Source organism: Nannobrachium achirus (assembly GCF_963921795.1).
Source record: "Nannobrachium achirus genome assembly, chromosome: 24".
NCBI classification, from domain to species: Eukaryota; Metazoa; Chordata; class Actinopteri; order Myctophiformes; family Myctophidae; genus Nannobrachium; species Nannobrachium achirus.
The window spans coordinates 28,942,915-28,964,759 of record NC_137831.1 but is presented as its reverse complement, the minus strand read 5'-3'; the positions used below and the strand labels follow the sequence as shown (position 1 = coordinate 28,964,759).

Genomic DNA, 21,845 nt, shown 5'->3' with positions numbered 1-21,845 from the left:
AGATGGCTGCCCTGTATGAAAGATGGGGTTGTATGGGGGTGGAACATGCAAAATCGTGATTGAAATCATGTTTACTAGATTTAATGGGGTCCCAAAAAAAAAAAATCATTTTTTTTTTTTTTTTTTAGTTTTTTTTCTTAGTAAAAGTCGATTTAAGTCGTTTGGCAGGGAAGTCCATAGTAAGATAGTTGATCTGAAAGTCGTTTGGCACTGTATGAGTGGTGCCATGATTTTTCCCCCCTCTAAAACATGATTATCAGGTATTATGATTATACTAGGAGGAAGATTTTTTCCAAAAAAGTGTACATAAAGAGTTAAAATTATGTTTTTATGTGGCCACACCCACCAGTTCATTGGTATGCATGGTTGTCATGGTGGGTGGTGACCCAGCTGAAGTTAGCCACACCCACGTATGTTGGGTGAATGGTAATTAGGGGAGGGGTTGATTCTGTGATGTAATAAGTATGTGTGTTTTTGGACTGGCACGTTTGACCCCACAATGTGGCAGCCTACAGCTAAAACCCAAAATAGAAAGGCAATACATAATTGCTCATAACAACCACACCAGGGGGTCTTATGAAGTACTGTCAACCTCCTAGACACATGAAAACCAGAAAAAGTACAAAACTATGGCACCGCCTCTTTAAAGACCCAGCCCCATTTATTTTATTTTTATACCTGTATATTCTGTGAAGGAAAGTTTTTTTTTGTTTTTATTAATTAATTCTACTGGTGTGCGTGCGCACGTGTGTTTGTGCGTGAGTGTATGTGAGTGTATGTGTGTGTGTGTGTGTGTGTGTGTGTGTGTGTGTGTGTGTGTGTGTGTGTGTGTGTGTGTGTAGGCCTATATGTGTGTGTGTGTGTGTGTGTGTGTGTGTGTGCGTGCGTGCGTGCGTGCGTGCGTGCGTGCGTGCGTGCGCGTGTGTGATGCACTGACTCGAATGTTAATCAACAGATTGGTGCTGTCACTTCTGCTATGGCCTGTGTGTGCAGTCTGAAACCCCTGATGCATGTAATGCGTCTCTGAGTCTGCATGAATCTATGGCATTGTCCGGGACGTGCTGGCCATTGGGAAAAGCGGGACAACTCCCGAACGGCCGGTTCATTCCCGGCCGGTCCAGGCCGGCCATTAGGATAAAAATAAAAATAAAATGTCGGCCTTCGTTCCATTTTGGGGGCTGGGCGGCCAACAAAGTAAATCGTCAATGTCGGACAGAAACCTTGTATCTCCAAGTTTCAAATGTATACATTTTTTCGCAAAGCAAAGCCCTGCTTCATCATACAAGGCCGTTGCACAAAAGTAGTGAAAACAGCAGATCTACAAGCACACAACGCCTCGCGGTGCGAGGCGTTGTGTGCTTGTAGATCGGCTGTTTTCACTATAGTTTAAATATTTTTTTAAATGATAAATACAAAACAAACGGTTTAAGGTTTCCACCCGACAACGACGAAATATAACTCATCTATCTATAAATGCGAGAAGTCTCTGCGTGTGTGTCTGTCTGTCTGTCTGTAATCCGCGTATCTCGAGAACCGTTCGTCCCACCGGCTTCAGATTCGGCACGTGCGTTCCCCGCCGCGGCACGGAGTCTCGACCCGACGCGCGGTTTTCCCGAACCGGCGCGAAACGTTCGGAATCTCCTTATGCGGGCTGATTGTTGACATCAGGCTGTTCCGGAGGAAATCGGCGAAAGCTCTGACTCATTGTGACATCACTTCATAAAAGGCTCTGACATCACGTACGCCACATGAGTCAACAAAAAATCTCTGTGAGTGTGTATGTATGTATGTAATCCGCGTATCTCGAGAACCGTTCGTCCCACGGGCACGCGCGTTCTCCATATATGGGCATAAAATGAATGCCCCCATATATGGGCATAAAATGGATTGCAGACAGACAGATACAGATATCTCCATATATGGACATAAATGGACAGAGGCAAACAGACGGTCAAAGATCTCCATATATGGGCATAAAATGGACGCAGACAGACAGATACAGATATCTCCATATATGGGCATACAGTAAATGGACACAGGCAAACAGATGTTCAAAACGGGTCCTATGACAACAGGTATAATGAGGTTTGCATTAAAAATGGACGCCGACAGACAGACAGACAGATACAGATATCTCCATATATGGGCATAAATGGACACAGGCAGACAGATGGTCAAAACGGGTCCTATGAAAACAGGTATAATGGGGTTTGCATTAAAGGGCGGGGCATTCATTCCCTGTTTACATTGTTCCGAGTTGGCCAGGTCGCCGACTAGACGCTGGGCCCAGCTTCTAGTGTACAATAATTGGCCCACTGGCTTGTCACTTGTCATGATCTGAAATGGCAAATCTTTGAGTAGCAGCAGCGCTATAGAGAGAGATCTCTCTCTATAGCGTGCAATGAGTGCCTCTCCAACTCTTTTTTTCCCGGGCTGAATCAGGGGCCCAGCATGTCCCAGCATTGTCCTCATGCATATCTATGTGTATATTCCCTGCCAGGGCCCAAGGTAGTTAATAGAATATTCATTAATTGAACTGTCTGCTTGTAATTCAACACTGATTGATTATTGAGATGCCTAATCTCTCTCTCTGTCTCTCTGTCTCTCTAAGTGGCCTTTGGCAGTGTTGCCATGTCTGCTTATTAAGCAAATGCGGGCTTGTATTTTTTCTGTAAAGTCACTTAATATTAGTTGTGGGTTGCATTTATTTTGAGCTTGTTTTTAAAAACGTAGTTGCTTATTTGGGGTTGTTTCCTTGTGTTTTAATTATCGTTTAAACCAATAATTAAAGATCCCTCAAATTGTTGGGTTTGTCCGTAGCGCAAACTCCCATCTGAAACACAAACAGTTTGTGCCAGAGACCACCATACCATATTTGTGTTGTTAAAATGTAAAATAGCAGATCTAAAAGCACACAATGTGTCACACTGCGACGCGTAGTGTGCTAGTAGATCGACTATTTTCAAATAGCCGATGTGTACATCGGTTTACTTTAAAGTGCTCACGTGGCCTATATTATAGTCGCTTCTTTTTGGCTTGTTTTCATAGACCTGCATGGTTGCTTATTTCTCTCACAAGGCCAGTGGAGCGTTTCGTGCTGGTATGTCTGCCTGTTCGTTTGCCTGTCTCAGCAATAACAGTTTGAATATGATTTGGATTTCAATTTGTGCAGATGACTTATGGAGTTATGGAGGGCCAGGGGGGAGGGTCAACATGCAAGGTTAAAGTAAAGCCTATATACAATTTATGGGTCATGGCCTACTGTATTTATTTACAATGACCCTAACCATGCTCGCTCAGTGATTTTTTTCGTACTTCTACCAGCAGGTTAGTCTCTCAACCACAGAGAGGGTGACAATAACTGATATCAACGCTAATAACGGTCAGGGACATGCAGAGAATGTTAGAGAGGCTGACATTTTTAAAAGGGCTTTTTGGTGGAAATATCGAACTTGGCAGACCTCCAAAGTGTGTCGCACTGCAACGCGTTGTGAGCTTGGAGGTTGTCTGTTTTCGGTGTGCGATACCACACTGAACTAAGCATAATCAAGTCAATACTGGAGATGTGGCGTAACGGCATGGATTTCTACACAGAGAGTTCAGGAGAGTTTAGACAAGAAGATTCTCTTGAATGCTGCCCCAGTAATAAGTGGGAATGTTTTTTGAAAATAATAATTCAAAAACATAGGAAACAAAACATCGAGGGAGGGACCCACAAAAAATGTTCTGCGACCCACAAATGGGTCCTGCCGACCCACTGTTTGGGAGTGCTTTACATAACATCACTGTTGTGTCAGGCAGAAACCTTGCATCTCCAAGTTTGAAATTTGCATTTTTTCTTTTTTTCGTAAAGTAAAGCCCTGATCACACAAGACTGTCACACAAAACTAGTGAAAATAGCCGTTCTACACGCACACAACGCCTCGCGGTGCGAGGCGTTGTGCTTGTAGATCTGCTATTATCACTACTTTGGGTCATTTTTAAAACGATAAATACAAAACAAAAGGTTTTGGACATACAAGGTTTCCGCCCGACAACGACGATAAGTAAAAACCATGCTGTGAGTATACTTCCCCCGATCACACTGAGGAAGACCCAAGACGGTCGAAAAGTTTATTCTACAGCTTTGTTGTCAAATACATTTTGGAGCTACTGAAAGTGAGTTGCGAGCCACATTTTTGTTCTTAGTTATCAGTGTTGATTTTGTCGACTAAAACTATGACGAAAAATGTTTGTCGACGGCATTTTTTTTCACTGACGAAAACCAAATGAAAACTAAATAAAAACTAAGCTGTGATGACTAAAACTAAGACTAAATATATTGACAATTTTGTCCACAAAATAAAAACTAAACTAAAATGTTGGGGAGGGACTAGTGGAGAAGAGAGTAATTTTATGTTTGGTTGCTCTCCGGTGTTGCGCGAGTCGACGCGTTGTGAGCTTGTAGATCTGCTATTTTCAGCACACAACCAAGCGTAAAATCAGTCACTACGATGCCATCAAGGCCTGCCAAAATACATTTCAGTTGACTAAATCAACGGTAGATTTAGTCGCCTAAAATCTTATATTTAGTCGACTAAATTTAGACTAAAACTAAAACCTTTCAGGTGACTAAATGACATTTTATTCAAAAGACTAAAACTAAATCAAATTTTGCTGTCAAAAACAACACTGTTAGTTATACTGCTTTGGCGGTTTAAAGGAGTAGTTCACCCCAAAATGACTTTTTTTCTATTGATTACTCATGCCATGGAGAGTAGAGTTCAATAATATTTTTAGTTTTTTGTCACATTCCTAAGACAAAAATTTGATTCGAGTAAATTTACCCCCATTGATTCCGGATGGGGACCCGTTTCAAAACAGGGGTAAATTTATTGTTATCACATTTTTGTGACAAAAAACTAAATATATTATTGAACTCTATTCTCCATGGCGTGACTAATCAATAGAAAAAAAAGTCATTTTGGGGGTGAACTACTCCTTTAAGCTCAGCACCAAACAACAGAGGATATGCGTTATTTTCTTCTTTGAACTTCCCCGCGATCTCCCCACCACCACTGACCTGGCGTGACGGAGCGGACCACCACGGGCTTCTCGCTGCCGGCCACAAAGCCGAAGCCCAGCACGGGGTCCCGCCTCATCTCCACCGCGCGGGGGGCCGGGGGCAGGGCGTCCTGGTGCACCTCCTCCAGAGAGCTGCTCTGGGACACCTGGCTGTGGAATGAATGAATGAATGAATGAATGAATGTTTTATTTCCGTGTCTGGACAAATATTTGACCCATCCTAGGGCATTCACCAAATATTAGAATATTCGAATATCAAAGTCCCTATTCGATGTTGTTCACCGAAGTCGATTTTATTTTTTTTATTTTTTATTTTTTTTATAAAATATATAGTTTATAAAGCTTGGCTAGATAGGGAGTAATAAGAATGAGTTGTCAATGCCCCTGGTGGATGCATTTTTTAATGCTCTATACCAGGGCTTCTCAAACCATTTTAGGCTGTGATCCCCAAAATCAACATATTTGAACTGGGGACCCCCACCTTGACAAGCACTTGGAATTGTAGGTATTAATGTGACTCGGTTCCACAAAAACTACATGCTCACAACGCCTCGCAACGCGAGGCGTTGTGAGCATGTAGATCGGCTATTTTCACAATGTTTGCCTTTTGCTTACTTAATATTTGACAGTTTGGCCAGTCCTGTCGAATATTCGACTATTCGAATACTTTGAGGTCGAATAATTCGAATACTAAAAATCACTATTCGTGAATGCCCTAACCCATCCCATATGGTATTATCAGACACATCAAATACATACTGTACAGGTACACAAAGACAGTCATTCCAGTGCAAATTCCGCCAAGCTACATACATAGAATACTATCCAACTTACATATCTTAACTCATTTGCTGCCATTTAACAATACCTTCGTACTCTCATATGCCCCTGTCTCCATAGACTTCCATGTAATTCATAGTGCACGGATCATGCACACCCATGCCTAGATAATGCACCACGTGTGTCCACATTGCTCACAGCTTTCCAACAAAAAAATCTGAATGGAAATCCGTTCAGGCATTCATGAGAATGCAGCCATTATGTTTTCCTAAAATGTAAACAAAGATGGCTGCCATGTTTGAAAGATGGGGTTGCTATGGGGGTTAAACATGCAATTTCGCAATTGCTACTACATTTTCTTTTTTTTTTTTCAAAAACGGGAAATTTCCGGGTTCCTCGGGCATGGCAGGGCGGTACAGCGGGATTTTTTCAGGCTCCTCGGCCATAGCAGCAAATGAGTTAACTACAATGTTGGGGACCCCCTGTATATCCCCCCCAAGGACCCCTGGGGTTCCTCGGACCCAGCATTGAGAAGAAGCAGTACCGCAAGCTTGAAACACGGTGCAAAGCCATCCATTTTTCACTCTGCTACATCACTATGCTATACTATTAAATAGAAATATTGTACTTTTGACTAATTTGATGAGAATGAACCACTTATGCCCCGTTTCAAATATTGTGGACATTTTGGCCGTTATTGGTACCCTTGAATACTTCAGTATTTACTTGAGTATACCACGTTATCTGTTGGAACACACAGCGTAGGATGACAGTGATTTACAAAGACAGACGGAACACTCAAATCTGGAGACGGAGTCCAGGGACCAAATTAAAATGAAGTACCCTCTTTGACTTTATCCTCAATTCACTCATATTGTTCTAAAGAACATGACACACGGAAGATTCTGTTCCCATGGCTGCCTGTGCCTTGAATCACAATAGAGATTTGCTTGGGCTTTTGATATAATATGGACTAGGGGAAAAAATGCTCCCACAGAGGACTGGTCTCTGCCAAGCCAGGTCAGGATGAAACAGGGACGTGCTGGCCATTGGGAAAAGCGGGACAACTCCCGAACGGCCGGTTCATTCCCGGCCGGTCCAGGCCGGCCATTAGGAAAAATAAATAAATAAAATGTCGGCCTTCGTTCCGTTTTGGGGGCTGGGCGGCCAACAAAGTAAATTGTCACTGTCGGGCAGAAACCTCGTATCTCCAAGTTTCAAATGTATACATTTTTTCGCAAAGCAAAGCCCTGCTTCATCATACAAGGCCGTTGCACAAAAGTAGTGAAAACAGCCGATCTACAAGCACACAACGCCTCGCGGTGCGAGGCGTTGTGTGCTTGTAGATCGGCTGTTTTCACTAGTTTAAATCATTTTTAAAATGATAAATACAAAATGAACGGTTATTGGACATACAAGGTTTCCACCCGCAACGACGAAATATAACTCCTGTAATTGTCCCACTGGCTTGTCACTTGTCATGATCTGAAATGGCTCTCTCTATAGCGCACAATAAGAGCTTCTACAACTCTTTTTCCCGGGCTGAATCAGGGGCCCAGCATGTCCCTGGGATGAAATGCTAATCAGGATGAAATGCGAAACGTTGGACAGGTCCGTCTTGAGGACATGACTATATTGATAATGTGTACCGATTTGCGTGATGTTTGGACACAATCCGTAGGAGTAATAGCAAAAAAAAATGTGTTTTGCAAAAAAGAAGAAAAAAAAGGAAAGAAAGAAAAAACAGCCTGGAGCTATCAGGCCGATGTGAAAATGTTCACATTGGCCTTTTCACTCCAATCGGGCCAACAATGCCAGAGCTACATTTCGACTTGTGCCATGTCTTCAATAACTGCCTGGATATCAGATACTGTAGCCTGTGATATCAAAGCACCCATTGATCTTGCCCCTCGCCTGTGATTCACAGACTACTTTAACCTACTGTACAATACGTGACATCTGAGCATAACTACAGGGAAGAACAAAAAACTTCTCACAGAGAAATAGATTCACACAGACATGTTTTAGTGCAGCCTATTTGATAAACGTATTGACGCAAGACTTAAGAGAGCATGCAGCAACGAATTCCAAGCATCCAGGTTTGTTACTAGTCAGGGAATTTTAGCAGAATACCTGTCAAAGCTGGGAATAAATGTGTTACCAAACGATTTCTTCACCAATGTGTTCGTAAAGGTGTCTACTAACATATCTAACAAAGATTGAAATTCAACATCCCTAGGAGAATCTTTGACAGCTAGGGTCATTCAATTCTGGGTCTCATTCACTTACTATACACTATACAATAAGGGAAAACATGACTCCCAAAAATATGCTTCAAGTGGGATGTGAGGGGTCTAACTAGGTGTTTTTAATTATTATGAATCCATTGCAAGCATTTGTTTTACACAAAAAACATTCATTGGGCCAAAAACAGCCCCAAAGAACGATGGTTTAGTGATGAGTCATCACTTTTCACAGTTGTATGGGCTATGGGGTCCATTTCTGGGGTGTATAGTAAGTCTTTTTTGTTGCTGTTGTTTGCAGAAATCTGCAAATGCAGGGACGTGTTGAGCCCCTGATTCAGCCCGGGAAAAGGAGATGGAGAGGCCCTCATTGCATGGCCTCATTGCATGGCCGCGTGGCAGATTTTTTCACCTTCCGGACGGCGGACGCGCCGTAAGGCCCCAAATACTAATCGATGAACGGTTACTGTGATTTTAGGTCTCATAATTTTTCTGGTAGAAAGATAGTCTAATGATATGTAGACCATCCAGGAGTAGTCAAGGAAGCTAGGGAGTAATGGGCTGGTATTCAGATGATAGACAAGCCAGTGGGGCAAATGTGATGGCTCTGTGGGCTGCTGCTACTCAGCACTATAGAGAGAGATCTCTCTCTGTAGCACTGCCGCTACTCAAAGATTGGCCATTTCAGATCATGAGAGACAAGCCAATTACATGAGTTATATTTACTTTGTGGGCCGGCCATTTTTTTAATGGCCGGCCTGGAATGGACCACGCCGTTCGGGAGTTGTCCCGCTTTTCCCAATGGCCAGCACGTCCCTGCGCAAATGGCAGCAAACAGCTCCATACCCATTGAAATGCACTGGCAGAAGCCACTCTCATGAATAAAGGTGCGGTGTACCGTGCCCCAAAGGACTTGTCCAGCTGTCTGCTCTGACTGAATGCCACTAATCTGTAATGTCGTGTTTTTATAGGGGTTTTCTGTTGCTGTTAATCTTAGGTAAAAGCTCTTGTGCAGCGCTGCCGTTTTGGGCAAGAGTCCCTTGCAAAAGATTCCAATGGGACCATTCCTGGTCAAATAAAAGTGTGTGGTGTGGTGTGTGTGTGTGGGGGGGGGGGGGGGGGGGGGGGTGGAGGAGATATATCTTCTTCAATCCCAGTTACTTTTGCATTTAGAAAGTTTGAATAAAGGCCTTTTTAGTAACAAAATGTATCATGCTTTTTACTCACCGGTAAGTAAAAAGAAAACCGATTACTTCCATCACTGATGATGAAGGGATAGTTTAGCTGGGTCACTGACCGGCTGACCGCAGTTAGGGGGGCATGTGATACGATTCCGCTGATACCATGGTTTACCAGGATTACACCTGACCTGTGACCGGTGTTCCCAGATATCGCACCGCTCAGTCAAAGACCACCCTTGCCTCGGCCAACTTTGTGTTCATAGCGTGTCCATCTAGGGCTTGAAGATTTGGGGAAATAAAATATACATTTTCACACTTTTAGCGCATATCTGGATTATCTGCGGCCATAATGAGGACATACGTGACTGTGGCTGAAAGAAAGTTCCTCAACTCGCTGGTTTTGTGTATATATATATATATATATATATATATATACACATACATACATACATACAGACATACATACATACATACATACATACATACCATACGGTCTTCGTCATATAAATGTATATGACGAAGAGATGACAGCTTCCTTTCTAGGCTTTCGGGAGGCGTAAATTGTGGAATAGTTGTCTAAGCTATGATGACTAAAACTAAGACTAAATATATTGCCAATTTCGTCGACAAATAAAAACTAAACTGAAATGTTAGGGAGGGACAAGTGGAGAAGAGAAAACTAAAAGACAAGTCGTTTTAGGTTTGTTTGCGCTCAGTTGTTGCACTCAGCCCACAGCGCATTGTTGTGAGATTGTAGATCAACTATTTTCAGCATGAAACCAAGTATTATAAGCTCCATCAAGGCCTGTCAAAATACATTTTTGTCAACAAAATCAACTGTAGATTTAGTCGACTAAATTGTTATTATATTTCGTCGACCAAAACTTGACTAAAACTTCTGTGTGGAGTTCTCCCTGTGTCCCCTAGGGTAGGTACCTTCACTAAAATAAAAAATAAAATAAGAAACGCAGTAATCCTGGTCTCTATAATGCCTACCCCTAGCTGGTCAGCCAGGGCGCCTGATCGAGGGGAAAGGAACTGGTTGGGAGAACGCGCTCCACGTAGCTCCACACGCTACGTCCAACCGCGGAAATTCACCCCTGTCAGGTGATAAGAAGCGGCTTGGACTCCTCATGCATAGAAGGAAGCATGAGGTCGGTCCGTTGCTCTCCCCAGGTTGGCAGAGGGAGTGTAGCGCCACAGGATTACATTAGACAATTGACACTGGGTGAAAAAAAATCGCTAAAAAAAGAAAACGACTACAACTAAAACATTTCAGACAAAAATATGACAAACGAAATAATTTGTTATTCAAAAGACTGACAAAAATAAAAAATAAAAAGCTGTCAAAATAAACACCGACCCGAACAGAACAGAAGAGAACAGAAAGGAACAAAGGTGTGGAACAGAATCCAGGAAGTTAAATAAGGTCGCGGCTGCCAGCCAGCATTGTTCATTTTAAACCAACTTTTGCTCACTTTCACACTTTTCCCTCTTCCTTCCTTCTCCCTCTAAATCCTTCTTCTAAATCAGTGGTTTTCCAACATTTTCATGTCAAGGATCCCCAAAATTACATTCATTTGACCGCGGACTCCCATCTCAAAATATGTTGTTCCAGGGACCACCCAGAAGCAAATATTTAAGTTACAAATGTTCGCTTTTTAAAAAGATATATTCAAGGACAAGATTTTTCAAAAATAGCAGATCTACAAGCTTGCAGCGCTGCACTCGGTGCCACGCTGTGAGCTGGTATATCTGCTATTTTTCAATAGTTAAAGCATTAAACAATTCTAGGCCTAAATGGGTTAAATGCGTTCTTGGCAGCGCTCCCTTCGTCTCTCTGAACACAGAGTACAGGACACGGTGTCTGTTGTCACTGGAAAACACTCTCTCTCTCTCTCTCTCTCTCTCTCTCTCTCTCTCTCTCTCTCTCTCTCTCTCTCTCTCTCTCTCTCTCTCCTTCGTAACTGCATACAGTTGCCGTTAGGCAGAGACCTTTCATCTTTTTTTTTAAATAGGCAATAATAAAAAAGGAACGGTTTTGGACAGTAGTAGTTCTCTCAGTCTAAACGCAGAGTTAGTGGTATAACGATATAGTAACTGTATCAAAATATCGTTTTTAACTTAAAAAATCAAAGTATATCTAAATGAAAACAGCTAAAATCGAATCGTATCGTTTTATTTTGTATCGTATCGAATCGGCAGTGCAAAGAATCGATTGTATCGATACTACCTACTTGTGCATTGTATTTAGCATTTACTTTTTTAGCATTACTTTTCCTTTCCATAGAGCTACACCGGTCTATCGATAAATGTGTGTAATCTCTGGGTTCATGTCAAGGTGCAGGTTTGTCAATATACAATGTCCATGTATTTGGCAGATAATCACTGTGTTTACTTATTTATATCCATAATAATACAAGTTTCCCTTAAAAACCTGCACTATCCACACCTTTCACACAGATTTAATTTCTTTGCTAAATAGTTACTATATCGATTTTAAATCATTGAATCGAATCGTATCGTATCACCATGAATGAACCAATATCGTCCATGTATCGTATCGTCAACCATGTATTGTGATATGTATCGAATCGCTATTAAAATGTATCGTTACACCCCTACAGAGACTGCAGTATCCGGTCTTTGGCAATATAAACCTGTACTATGTACATATAATAAGCGCCATGCCAGCTAGTAGCTAGCTAACTACATAGCTTGTACATAGCTTCTGTCATGTGGCTTTAATCTGGCGAGACCGTAAAGAACATTACATCGACCCCGGGATGCGACCTCATCAACAGGCCGATTAGGATCCAATACAATCTCTGCCCCACCTCCCCACCTTCCCTGACTCTCTGTCTCTCTCTCTCCCCACGGTATATACCACAGCATTGCGCATAATACTACGGTGGAATCTCAGAGTAAATCTGTCGGTAATGAAGCATGTTCCAATCTGGGACACGCGGCGCGGTGGTGTGGGGATCACCCGCGCTTAATCCCTCCCGGAGGGCCACCCCAGTGCCGGGGGGGGGGGGGGGGCTGCCGCGGTCAGGACGATATTGAATCCATAAGGTCACGAGAGCCGGCAACGGTTCAAACGCGGAAGGGCAAGGGATCCGCGTGCTTTTCAGATTAATTCACTCGTTTTCTGTGCTTTTTCTTTCCCTTCTCTCGCGACTTCTTGGATGTGGTCTAATGCAGTGGTTCTCAGCCTGTGGGTCAAAACCCCCAAGGGGGTCCCCAAATTATTTTGTGGGGGGGTCCCCAGATGATTAACTTAATGTGCAATGTTGTTTTCTCACTCAACAGTAAACAAACCAACATAACGTTTAAGTGTATAGAGGGTGCATCTGCACATTTCTAAAGTGACAATTTAAGACATTTTTAATACCTCTAATGACAAATTAATCATTGGCCCAATTGTCAAATATTAGATGCAGAAATTGTAAAAATAGCCAATCTACATGCTACATTGCTAGGACCCTGTTAAACTAAATGTAATGCCTCAACTCTTCCAACTCCAAGTAGTGCTCATCAGGGTGGGGGTCCCCAGTTAGAACATGATTATTTTGGGGGTCACGGCCTAAAAAGGTTGAGAACCACTGGACTAATATAGCCCTTTGTATACTGCAGAGTACATGCCATGGATGGTAAAGCAAGCGCTGGAGCAGTGCGTAGCTGTCCATGGTGCTGGAGCAGAGAATGGACCTGTATTGAACTGTCCATGGTGCTGGAGCAGAGAATGGACCTGTATTGAACTGTCCATGGTGCTGGAGCAGAGAATGGACCTGTATTGAACTGTCCATGGTGCTGGAGCAGAGAATGGACCTGTATTGAACTGTCCATGGTGCTGGAGCAGAGAATGGACCTGTATTGAACTGTCCATGGTGCTGGAGCAGAGAATGGACCTGTATTGAACTGGCCATGGTGCTGGAGCAGAGAATGGACCTGTATTGAACTGTCCATGGTGCTGGAGCAGGGAAAGGACCTGTATGCAAGACAAGTTCTCTTTCTCTAGGACAGGGGTCTTCAACGTTTTCAGGCCATGGACCCCTTAGTAGAGAGAGAGATGAAGCAGGGACCCCCACAACCTTATCCTGTATTGTTTCACTGTTTGACAGCACAATCGTCAGTGTATTTTCATTTCATGCAATTTGAGTTTTCAGATATTTAACCACTTGAACCGTCAATACTTAATAAACTTGGCCTTTCACTCTGTACATAGTATGCTCTTTTTCCCCTCTACACCAAAGCTCTTTGGCGAAAATAGCCGATCTACAAGCTCCCAACGTCTCGCGCTGCTATTTTTGGCTAAAGTACCCCTGTAGTAACTCTGGTAATACCTGTGAAAACCAAATAAATAATAATAATAATACGAAGAAATGTGAAACAAACATGTGTATTTATTAATGGGTAGTATATCATATAATTAAAATGTATTATTCCTTTGTCACAGAATCAAATGTTGGATGGTCAGGATTCACTGGCTTGATTCTAGGCTTCAAATAATTGATATAAATATTTCGATAAATCTCGATGGGAAAACGTTATGATTTTTTGTGGCACAAGTAAACCACGTCCACCATGGAGAGCAGGCCAGCGGAAAACATCGCAACACACAATATCAATGCAAGTGCAGGTGTGTGAAGTGAACGTACACACAGACACGCACATGCACGTGCACACTCATGCACGCACACGCACACACACACACAGAGTCGACACAAACCGTTTGTGTCCGCAGTAAATGAAGAGTAACACGGATCACTAAAAGCTGCTAGATATGGTTCCTCGAAGAAGTGAATCAATCACACGCACGGCGTGCACGCACGTGCACACACATACACAAACACACACACACTACACCAGGGCTCCCCAATTAGTTTTCCCCAAGGGCCGAATTATGTCTAGGGTACCAAACCGAGGGCCACAACATTGCAGGGGGCGACGGCGGCGTTCCTGTTACTCCAGCGACAGTTCAAATATCGTCGTTGTCGGGTGAAAATCTTGTATGTCCAAAACCGTTCATTTTGAATTTATAATTTTTTTAATGATTTAAACTAGTGAAAACAGCCGATCTACAAGCACAGGCGTTGTGTGCTTGTAGATCTGCTGTTTTCACTACTTTTGTGCGACGGCCTTGTATGATTTGCGAAAGAACGTACAAATTTGGAGATGCGAGATTTCCAGCCGACAACGACGAAATACTAGTGTTGTTGCTGCTCTTATACCACCATTATTACTGGGGTTGGTGTGGGCCAGACAGTAGCCCCCCGCGGGCCGCAAATGGCCCGCGGGCCGCCTATTGGGGAACCCTGCACTACACTCTCTCGCACTCTTTCCCTAGCCATCACTCTCTTCTAGAAATCCATGTGTGACACTCTATCTGGCTCGCAGTGTCACCCCTACTTAAGCCATCAGCTGTTCTCCGGGAACAAAGGCGCGCTGCCACCGCTCAGCTGTACAGGTTAGAATGTGTCTCTGCTGCTCCGTGATCCGTGCTCTCCCACAGTCACGGAACAGAGGGCGGCGAGAGAGAGAGAGAGAGAGAGAGAGAGAGAGAGAGAGAGAGAGAGAGAGAAGAGTAATGCAATACTGTAGTAGGGATGGGACGATATGAAAATGTCATATTACGATTATTGTGACAAAATAAATCGCGATTTACGATATTAACGCGATAATAGATTGGGCGGAACATTTGCAAAAAAATAGCAGATCTACAAGCTCACAACGTGTCGCAACGCGGCTCGTTGTGAGCTTGTAGATCGGCTATTTCTTTGGCAAATACATTTGATAGAGAGTGAAAAAAAGACTATCGAGTACGTATATTATTAAGTACCTTTTAACAATTGTAGAGGGTTTAAGTGGTACCGGATATGCAAATAAAAGGTTAACCCACTAACCCACTTTAGCCCTATTTTATACCTTGGCTATTTGAAAATAGCAGATCTACGACCTCACAACGTGTCGCATGGTAGATCTGCTATTTTCAAACATTTTGTACTTTTACTTTTGGTACTGTGAGTACATTTTGATGCCAATACTTTCATACTTTTACTCAAGTACGTTTTGAATTCTGGACATTTACTTGTAACGGAGAACATACAGGGCAGTATTGATATTTTACTTAAGTACAAAATGTGAGTACTTTTGTATGTGCGCACACACACACACACACACAGACAGACACACACACACACACACACACACACACACACACACACACACACACACACACACACACACACACACACACACACACACAGACAGACACAAACACACACACACACACACACACACACACACACACACACACACACAAACACTGCGGTGAGATGAAAGAGACATGGAAGAGATCAAGAGCGAAAGATAAGTGGGTGAATAACGTCTTTGTCGGGTGGAAAACTTGTTTTGTATTTATCATTTTGTAAAATGATTTAAACTAGTGAAAACAGCTGATCTACTGTACAAGCACACAACGCCTCGCACCGCGAGGCGTTGTGTGCTTATAGATCTGCTGTTTTCACTACTTTTGTGCGACGGACGGCCTTGTATGATGAAGCAGTGCTTTACTTTGCGAAAAAAATTACAAATCTGAAACTTGGAGATACGAGGTTTCTGCCCGACAGTGACGATAAGCAGGGTGTTGGGATGGGGTGGGGTTGTTCTGCCTCTAGAATTACAGACTCTACACCTCTCTTCCTTCCTTCACAAAAGCTGTACTAGCACAACTGAAACGACCGCGTTTCATTACAGCTTCCGATTGAGGAACACGGCTGGAATTAGTTTCAGCCGTGAAACATTGCCCACACAAAGACATTACCACAACGCTCACGCGTTATAATGCCACAACAACCAGCTGTATAATTCGTATGCCCCCAAAGCGAAACAGACTCGAGGTACACAAGAGTCTGATTTGATTGTTGTCGAGGTAAAGGAACGGTCCGAGTGGAAGAAGGAGAGAAGAAAACAAGAGGAATTGCAGTGGTGCAAGAGAAGGGGAAGATCAGTATTGGCCTGCTGTAGGAATTACAGATCTGGAGTTAGCAGACAACAGAGAGGGAATTGTGTGTGTGTGTGTGTGTGTGTGTGTGTGTGTGTGTGTGTGTGTGTGTGTGTGTGTGTGTGTGTGTGTGTGTGTGTGTGTGTGTGTGTGTGTGTGTGTGTTCATGTATGCATATGCATGTGCGTGTGAGTTATAGAGTGATTTACAGTGTCCAATGCCTCCTGGGGTCCAGCATGACCATGCCGCAGTACTTGCCCGAGTCCACCTCACGTTTGGTGCAGTCAGTCAAATATGCAATGTTCTGAAGCCAGATTTGATATTTGTACTTTAGCTGTCTTTCCAGGACCCGCTGGCCTAGCGGACCAGGCACACACCACATAGGCTCTGATGCTGGACAGCGTGTCGCGGGTTTGAGTTCCGTTCCCGATGGCCTTTGCTGCGTGTCACTCCCCATCTCTCTCTCCCTTTCCTGTCAGTCTACTGTCCTATCAATAAAGAATAAACGCCCTAAAACAAATCTTCTTTCCACAATCTGCCTTTGGATCTTATCTAACCTCTCTATAACTTTCGAGGCGTGTGCGTGCGTGCGTGCACGAGTGTGTGTGTGTTACGTGCGTATTAGAGTTCTCAACAGGCCTGCAAATGAAGGCCCGGCCCTAACCGGGCCCTAACTGGGCTGCGCCGAGGCCCGACCTGGCCCGACTAATTAGCAAACATTTTACGACCTACCCGGCCCTAAATGTCGGGTCGGGTATGCCCTGTGCGTGTGCGTGTGTGTGCGTGTGTGTGTGTGTGTGTGTGTGTGTGTGTGTGTGTGTGTGTGGTCTTACATGCTGAGGTAGTCCCGGCTCTCTCTGGAGGTGTTCATGCTGTCCCAGCAGTAGGGAGGTCCCTGCAGGCCTCCCCAGGAGCCCGGACCAGGGGGCGGCCAGCCCGACGTTCTGTTCTTATGGCTGCAACACAGAAACACACAGACACTTAGACTAGGGGTTCTCAACCTTTTCAGGCCGCGACCCCCAAAATAATCATATTAACCATTCAGAACGGGTACACATTATTGTGTATCATTATTTTATGCTTTAACTATTGAAAAATAGCAGATATACAAGCTCACAGCGCTGCGAGCCTGTAGATCTGCTATTTTTGAAAAATCGTGAAAATTTGAATTTTGACCCAATTCTATAAGTGTCTTTTGAATCCTTGAAAAACCTATGTTTCTATGTCAGCAATCTGGCTAGCCATCGTCAAAGAAAAGGTCCTTTTCACTTAAATGGAGCTCAGTTAGTCTGTTCTTGAGAGACTACTATGTCAGTGGTTCTCAAACTTTTTCATGTGAAGGACCCCCAAATTGATATTTATGGCCACGGACCTGCATCTCAAAATATTTACGGTAGTTCCAGGGACCACCCAGAAGCAACATTTGAGTTACAAACGTTTGCTTTAAAAATACATATATTCAAAGATTTGCACACATTTTCATGACCATTTAAAAAATAGCAGATCTACAAGCTCGCAGCTCGGCACTCGGTGCCGCGCTGTGAGCTTGTATATCTGCTATTTTTCACTGGTTAAAGCGTTCAATAATTCTAGGCCTAAATGGGTTAACTGGGGACCTTCACACCCTGACGAGCACCAAGAGTTGAGGAATTACATTTTGTATAACACGGTTCTATTGTGAACATTGGCGTTATGAGCATGTAGATCTGCTATTTTCACAATTTCTGACTGATATTTGCCAATTTGGACAATGTTAAATTAGTCATTTCAGAGGTATTAAAAAGTCATATACTAGATACCCTCTATACACTTAAACTTTATGTTGGTTTGTTGAGTGAGAAAACAATGTTGCACATTAAGTTAATAATGGGGGTCTCGACCCACAGGTTGAGAACCACTGAGTTAGACACACATTGACTGCTTTTCCTGACTTAAGTCAGGATTTCAAAACCAACCGCGGAGTGCTTTTCCTGATTAAAGTCAGGATTTGTTTTTATATTAAAGTTATACCATGTAACTTTTTTTATAAAACAAATCTTAAAATTGTCCTAACTGTTAAATCGCTAAAGTTTTAGAACACCCACTCCGTTATTTTCAGCTTCTGAAGCCTTCTCTTTATATGTTTTCTATGAGCCGTGAGGGGGGGAGAATTGCATCATCATACACTACCGGCCAATCACAGCGAGGGTTATACACTGCCGGCCAATCACAGCGCATATGGAAGTGGGGTCGCTATCACAATACGGCGGCCATATTTGTAGGCGCCCGTGTAGCTTGCCTCAACATAACAACAGCATTTACTCGGCGAAGGAGTCCGTTTCTCCGGAATGCCTGAACGCACAGGAACCAGGGACCCCTCTAAAGATAGATCTCGGCGAGGTGGAGGCAGACGCGGGGGTGGTCCGCGGCCGAAATGGCCGAAAGACGCGGACGCGACCGCGGTTTGCTATAGAGCTACTGACCTCTAGGTGAGCAACTTACACAGTATAGCTTTAAATAACAGTAGTGCACGGTCAGTGGGATCCGTGGATGATGCAAAAACTCAATTTCCCATGATCCTTTGGGAACTGATGTCATCAGGAAGTGAAATCCATGCAATCCTCGGCAGTAAAATGGCTTTATCTCGGAATTTATCATCCAGAACGCATTGATTGTCGGGAAATGCTTTTTTTACCAGGCCGTAACTAATCGGCGGACAGTCGCGGTAACAATGTTTCTTTTCCGGGGCGAAAGAAGATATGTGTCCCAATCTCACTGAGAGCCAGTCATCTCGGAAAGTACAGCTTTAGACAGGGACTGAAAATACCTTTTTTTTTTTTTCTCACTAAAATGTGATAAAGCCACTAAAGCATTTCATAAATGTCAGGCTACATTTCACTTAAACGCCAGAGCTTAACTGTGCATGTAAATAAGACTTTTTTTAATTAATGTGAGAGATCGTCAGGTCATTTGCAGGTTAGAAATTTATTTAGAACTTGAATATCTCAAAAGTAGTATTTCAGCATGGCATCATTCTATAAGCCATATCTTCAAAACTGTTGGGTCAATCTCCACAACCAATATATCATTTTGTAGCTATGATCCCCAGCTTTCAATGAAAATGAAAATGAATAAAAATCCAATGACTGGCTCCCAGCCAAATTGGGACACATATGTTTGATCATACCGTATACCTGCTGGCACTAAATGTGTTAAACCGTTTAGTCAAGTGGACCCTCATCTGAAAAGGTTTTGTGCTATAGGGACCCTCACCCCCCAGAAGTGAAGATGTGTACGTGTTGAAAAATATATCGAAATTATTCGAAATGTTGTCAGAAATAGCATGATGCACAAGCTTGTGCTGTAGATCTGCTATTTTAGAATAGCCAAACCCCCAGAACCCCCACAAGAACCAGGGGGTCCTGGGGGGAGGTTCCTACATATCAATGTGGGGGTCCTTGACACAAAAAGGTTTGAGACTGCTATAGGGTTCAAGTGCTTAAACATGGTGTAGCACTATAGCAGGGGTGGGCAACTTTGATGATGGCGAGAGCCAATATATTTTCACCTTCACTCCAGAGGGCCACATTGCATATTGCTATGCTCATCTCATACAAAAGAAGCAAAAATAGCAGATCTACAAGCTCAAAACGCTTGAGCTTGTAGATCGGCTATTTTTGCATCTTTTGAATTGGAATCCGGAATAATTTTTTGTTCTTTTTTAATTGGAATCCTGAAATGTAACATTTTAATTTAATTTCAAACGCATTTAGTTATATACTCATGTTAACTTTATGAACCTAAATACAAATACATTGGACAATTTAATACTACTATACTAGTCATTAAGCTACTAATATTGACTGACGGAATTAAAGCAGGTTGTGGTTGTAATTGTAACAGCTGAAATCAATAATATATCAGTATTCTGGTATTAACCTGAGGGCCGCATTAATTGAAGGTGGGGGCCGCATGTGGACCCCGGGCCGCCAGTTGCCCATGTATGCACTATAGCATTTGCAGGGAGGGACTGGGGGGGGGGGGGGGGGCTGACATCCACACACTCACGGTGCAGAGCACGCTGTCAGGTCGTTTTCAAGGACTGGCAAATGTCACAAAACGGGAGTGCTTTTTTCTTTCCTCTCTGAGCCGTGACATTGTGGAAGATCCATTCCCACTGCAGGCACGTGCAAACATAGACATCAAAGGGGGCTTGAGCCCGTGCCCTTTTATCCCTCTGTAAAAAAGTGCCCTCTCCAGACCATGAATGCTGTTTTTTACTATGGTGAAAGAAATGCAAATGCCCTCTTTCCATGCCATACGTGAAGGCAGCATTCAAGAGAATTGCCTTGTCCAAACTCTCCTGAACTTGAATGCTTCCTCTTATGTTGAAAGAATTGCCCTCACTGTGTAGAAATCGATGCCGTACGCCACATCTCCAGTATTGCCTTTTTATGCTTATAGTTTAGTGTGGCATCAAGAACTGAAAATAGCCGAAAATAAGTGAGCTTGGAGGTCTGCTATTTTCAATATTTTCACCAAAAGGCCTTTTTAGAAAGTTCAGCCTCTGCCTCTCTAACATTCTCTGCACGTCCCTGCATTCCCATCCCGTTCGAGGCCTTATCCTACCAAAGAGAGCGCGGCATGTAAAAAACATGTCGCATTTGGTCGCGATCGGGCCCCAATTAGCACGGCTCCTGCGCCCTCTGCCACGTCGCGGCTGGCTCGCGGCAGACAGCACTGACCGCTCGGCGCAAATCGAACGCGGTCGAATAACATCTCGGCGCGATGGCCGCAGACAGGCAATCAATGGCTGTGCTCTGCGAAATTATGATGCGAGGCCACGGGGGCGAGACGGGGCAGAAGAGCAAAGAAAAAAAAAAGACGATATGACAGCTGATTTGCTTACTGCAGATTATGCTAACAATGTCATTGAGGATTTCAGGGAGGCGGTGTAGAGTAATAGCGAAGAGGGCACGGGATGGGGGAGGGGAGACAGCAGGGGTAATAAAGAGCGGTGTGTGTGATAGTGCAGGGGCGTCATTTGGGTATGGCAGGGGTATGCAGCTGCCATACCCTGGGTCCAGGGGGGAAAATAAAAGTTACTTTTAAATATAAATCCATGAATGTCTCTTTGTCTATCTGTTCTGGTTATTATGTTGTTGGTATTATAATTATATTCTCCACACTTGTATTCTCCCCATCTTGACAAAATGGTATATTCCCAGGTTCCGCAGGTCAGCTGCACAGGTGCAATTCATTATTGTTAATTGTGGCACGTTTACAAACATGTCAAGTTTAGCTGCACTTGAACAACATTCCAGGCTGCCATATCCACCCCAAGAAACTGTAGAAACGGGGGAAAAAATAGAATGTACTTCTTAAAATAAATGTATCATGCATGTTGCCATACCTTAGCTTTTTCTGAACTGACGCCACTGTGAGAGTGTGTGAGAGAGAGAGAGAGAGAGAGAGAGAGAGAGGAGGGGTGCGAAGAAAGACGTGGCGGAACGGACTTAGAGAGAATAAGAGAGGAGAGGGAACGCAGGCAAAGGCAGTCAGAGGAAATGGATCAAGTGCTTGAGTGCATGC

The 21,845-nt window shown here is 43.4% G+C and overlaps 2 protein-coding genes across 2 annotated transcripts in view; both read right to left on the bottom strand.

Moving 5' to 3' along the window:
- Positions 1-21,845, bottom strand: part of LOC308279971 (MSL complex subunit 3-like) — a 241,102-nt gene that overhangs the window by 29,977 nt on the left and 189,280 nt on the right. The gene's annotated exons all lie outside the window — the stretch shown is intronic.
- The window catches only part of LOC308280201 (FERM and PDZ domain-containing protein 4-like), a gene marked incomplete at both ends in the record, with an annotated part of 153,584 nt that overhangs the window by 50,745 nt on the left and 80,994 nt on the right, over positions 1-21,845 (bottom strand). Inside the window, 2 exons of the mRNA XM_080720464.1 lie at positions 5,063-5,214; positions 17,108-17,230. Of these exons, the coding sequence (XP_080576590.1) occupies positions 5,063-5,214; positions 17,108-17,230 (275 nt within the window). The remainder of the gene's footprint in view (positions 1-5,062; positions 5,215-17,107; positions 17,231-21,845) is intronic.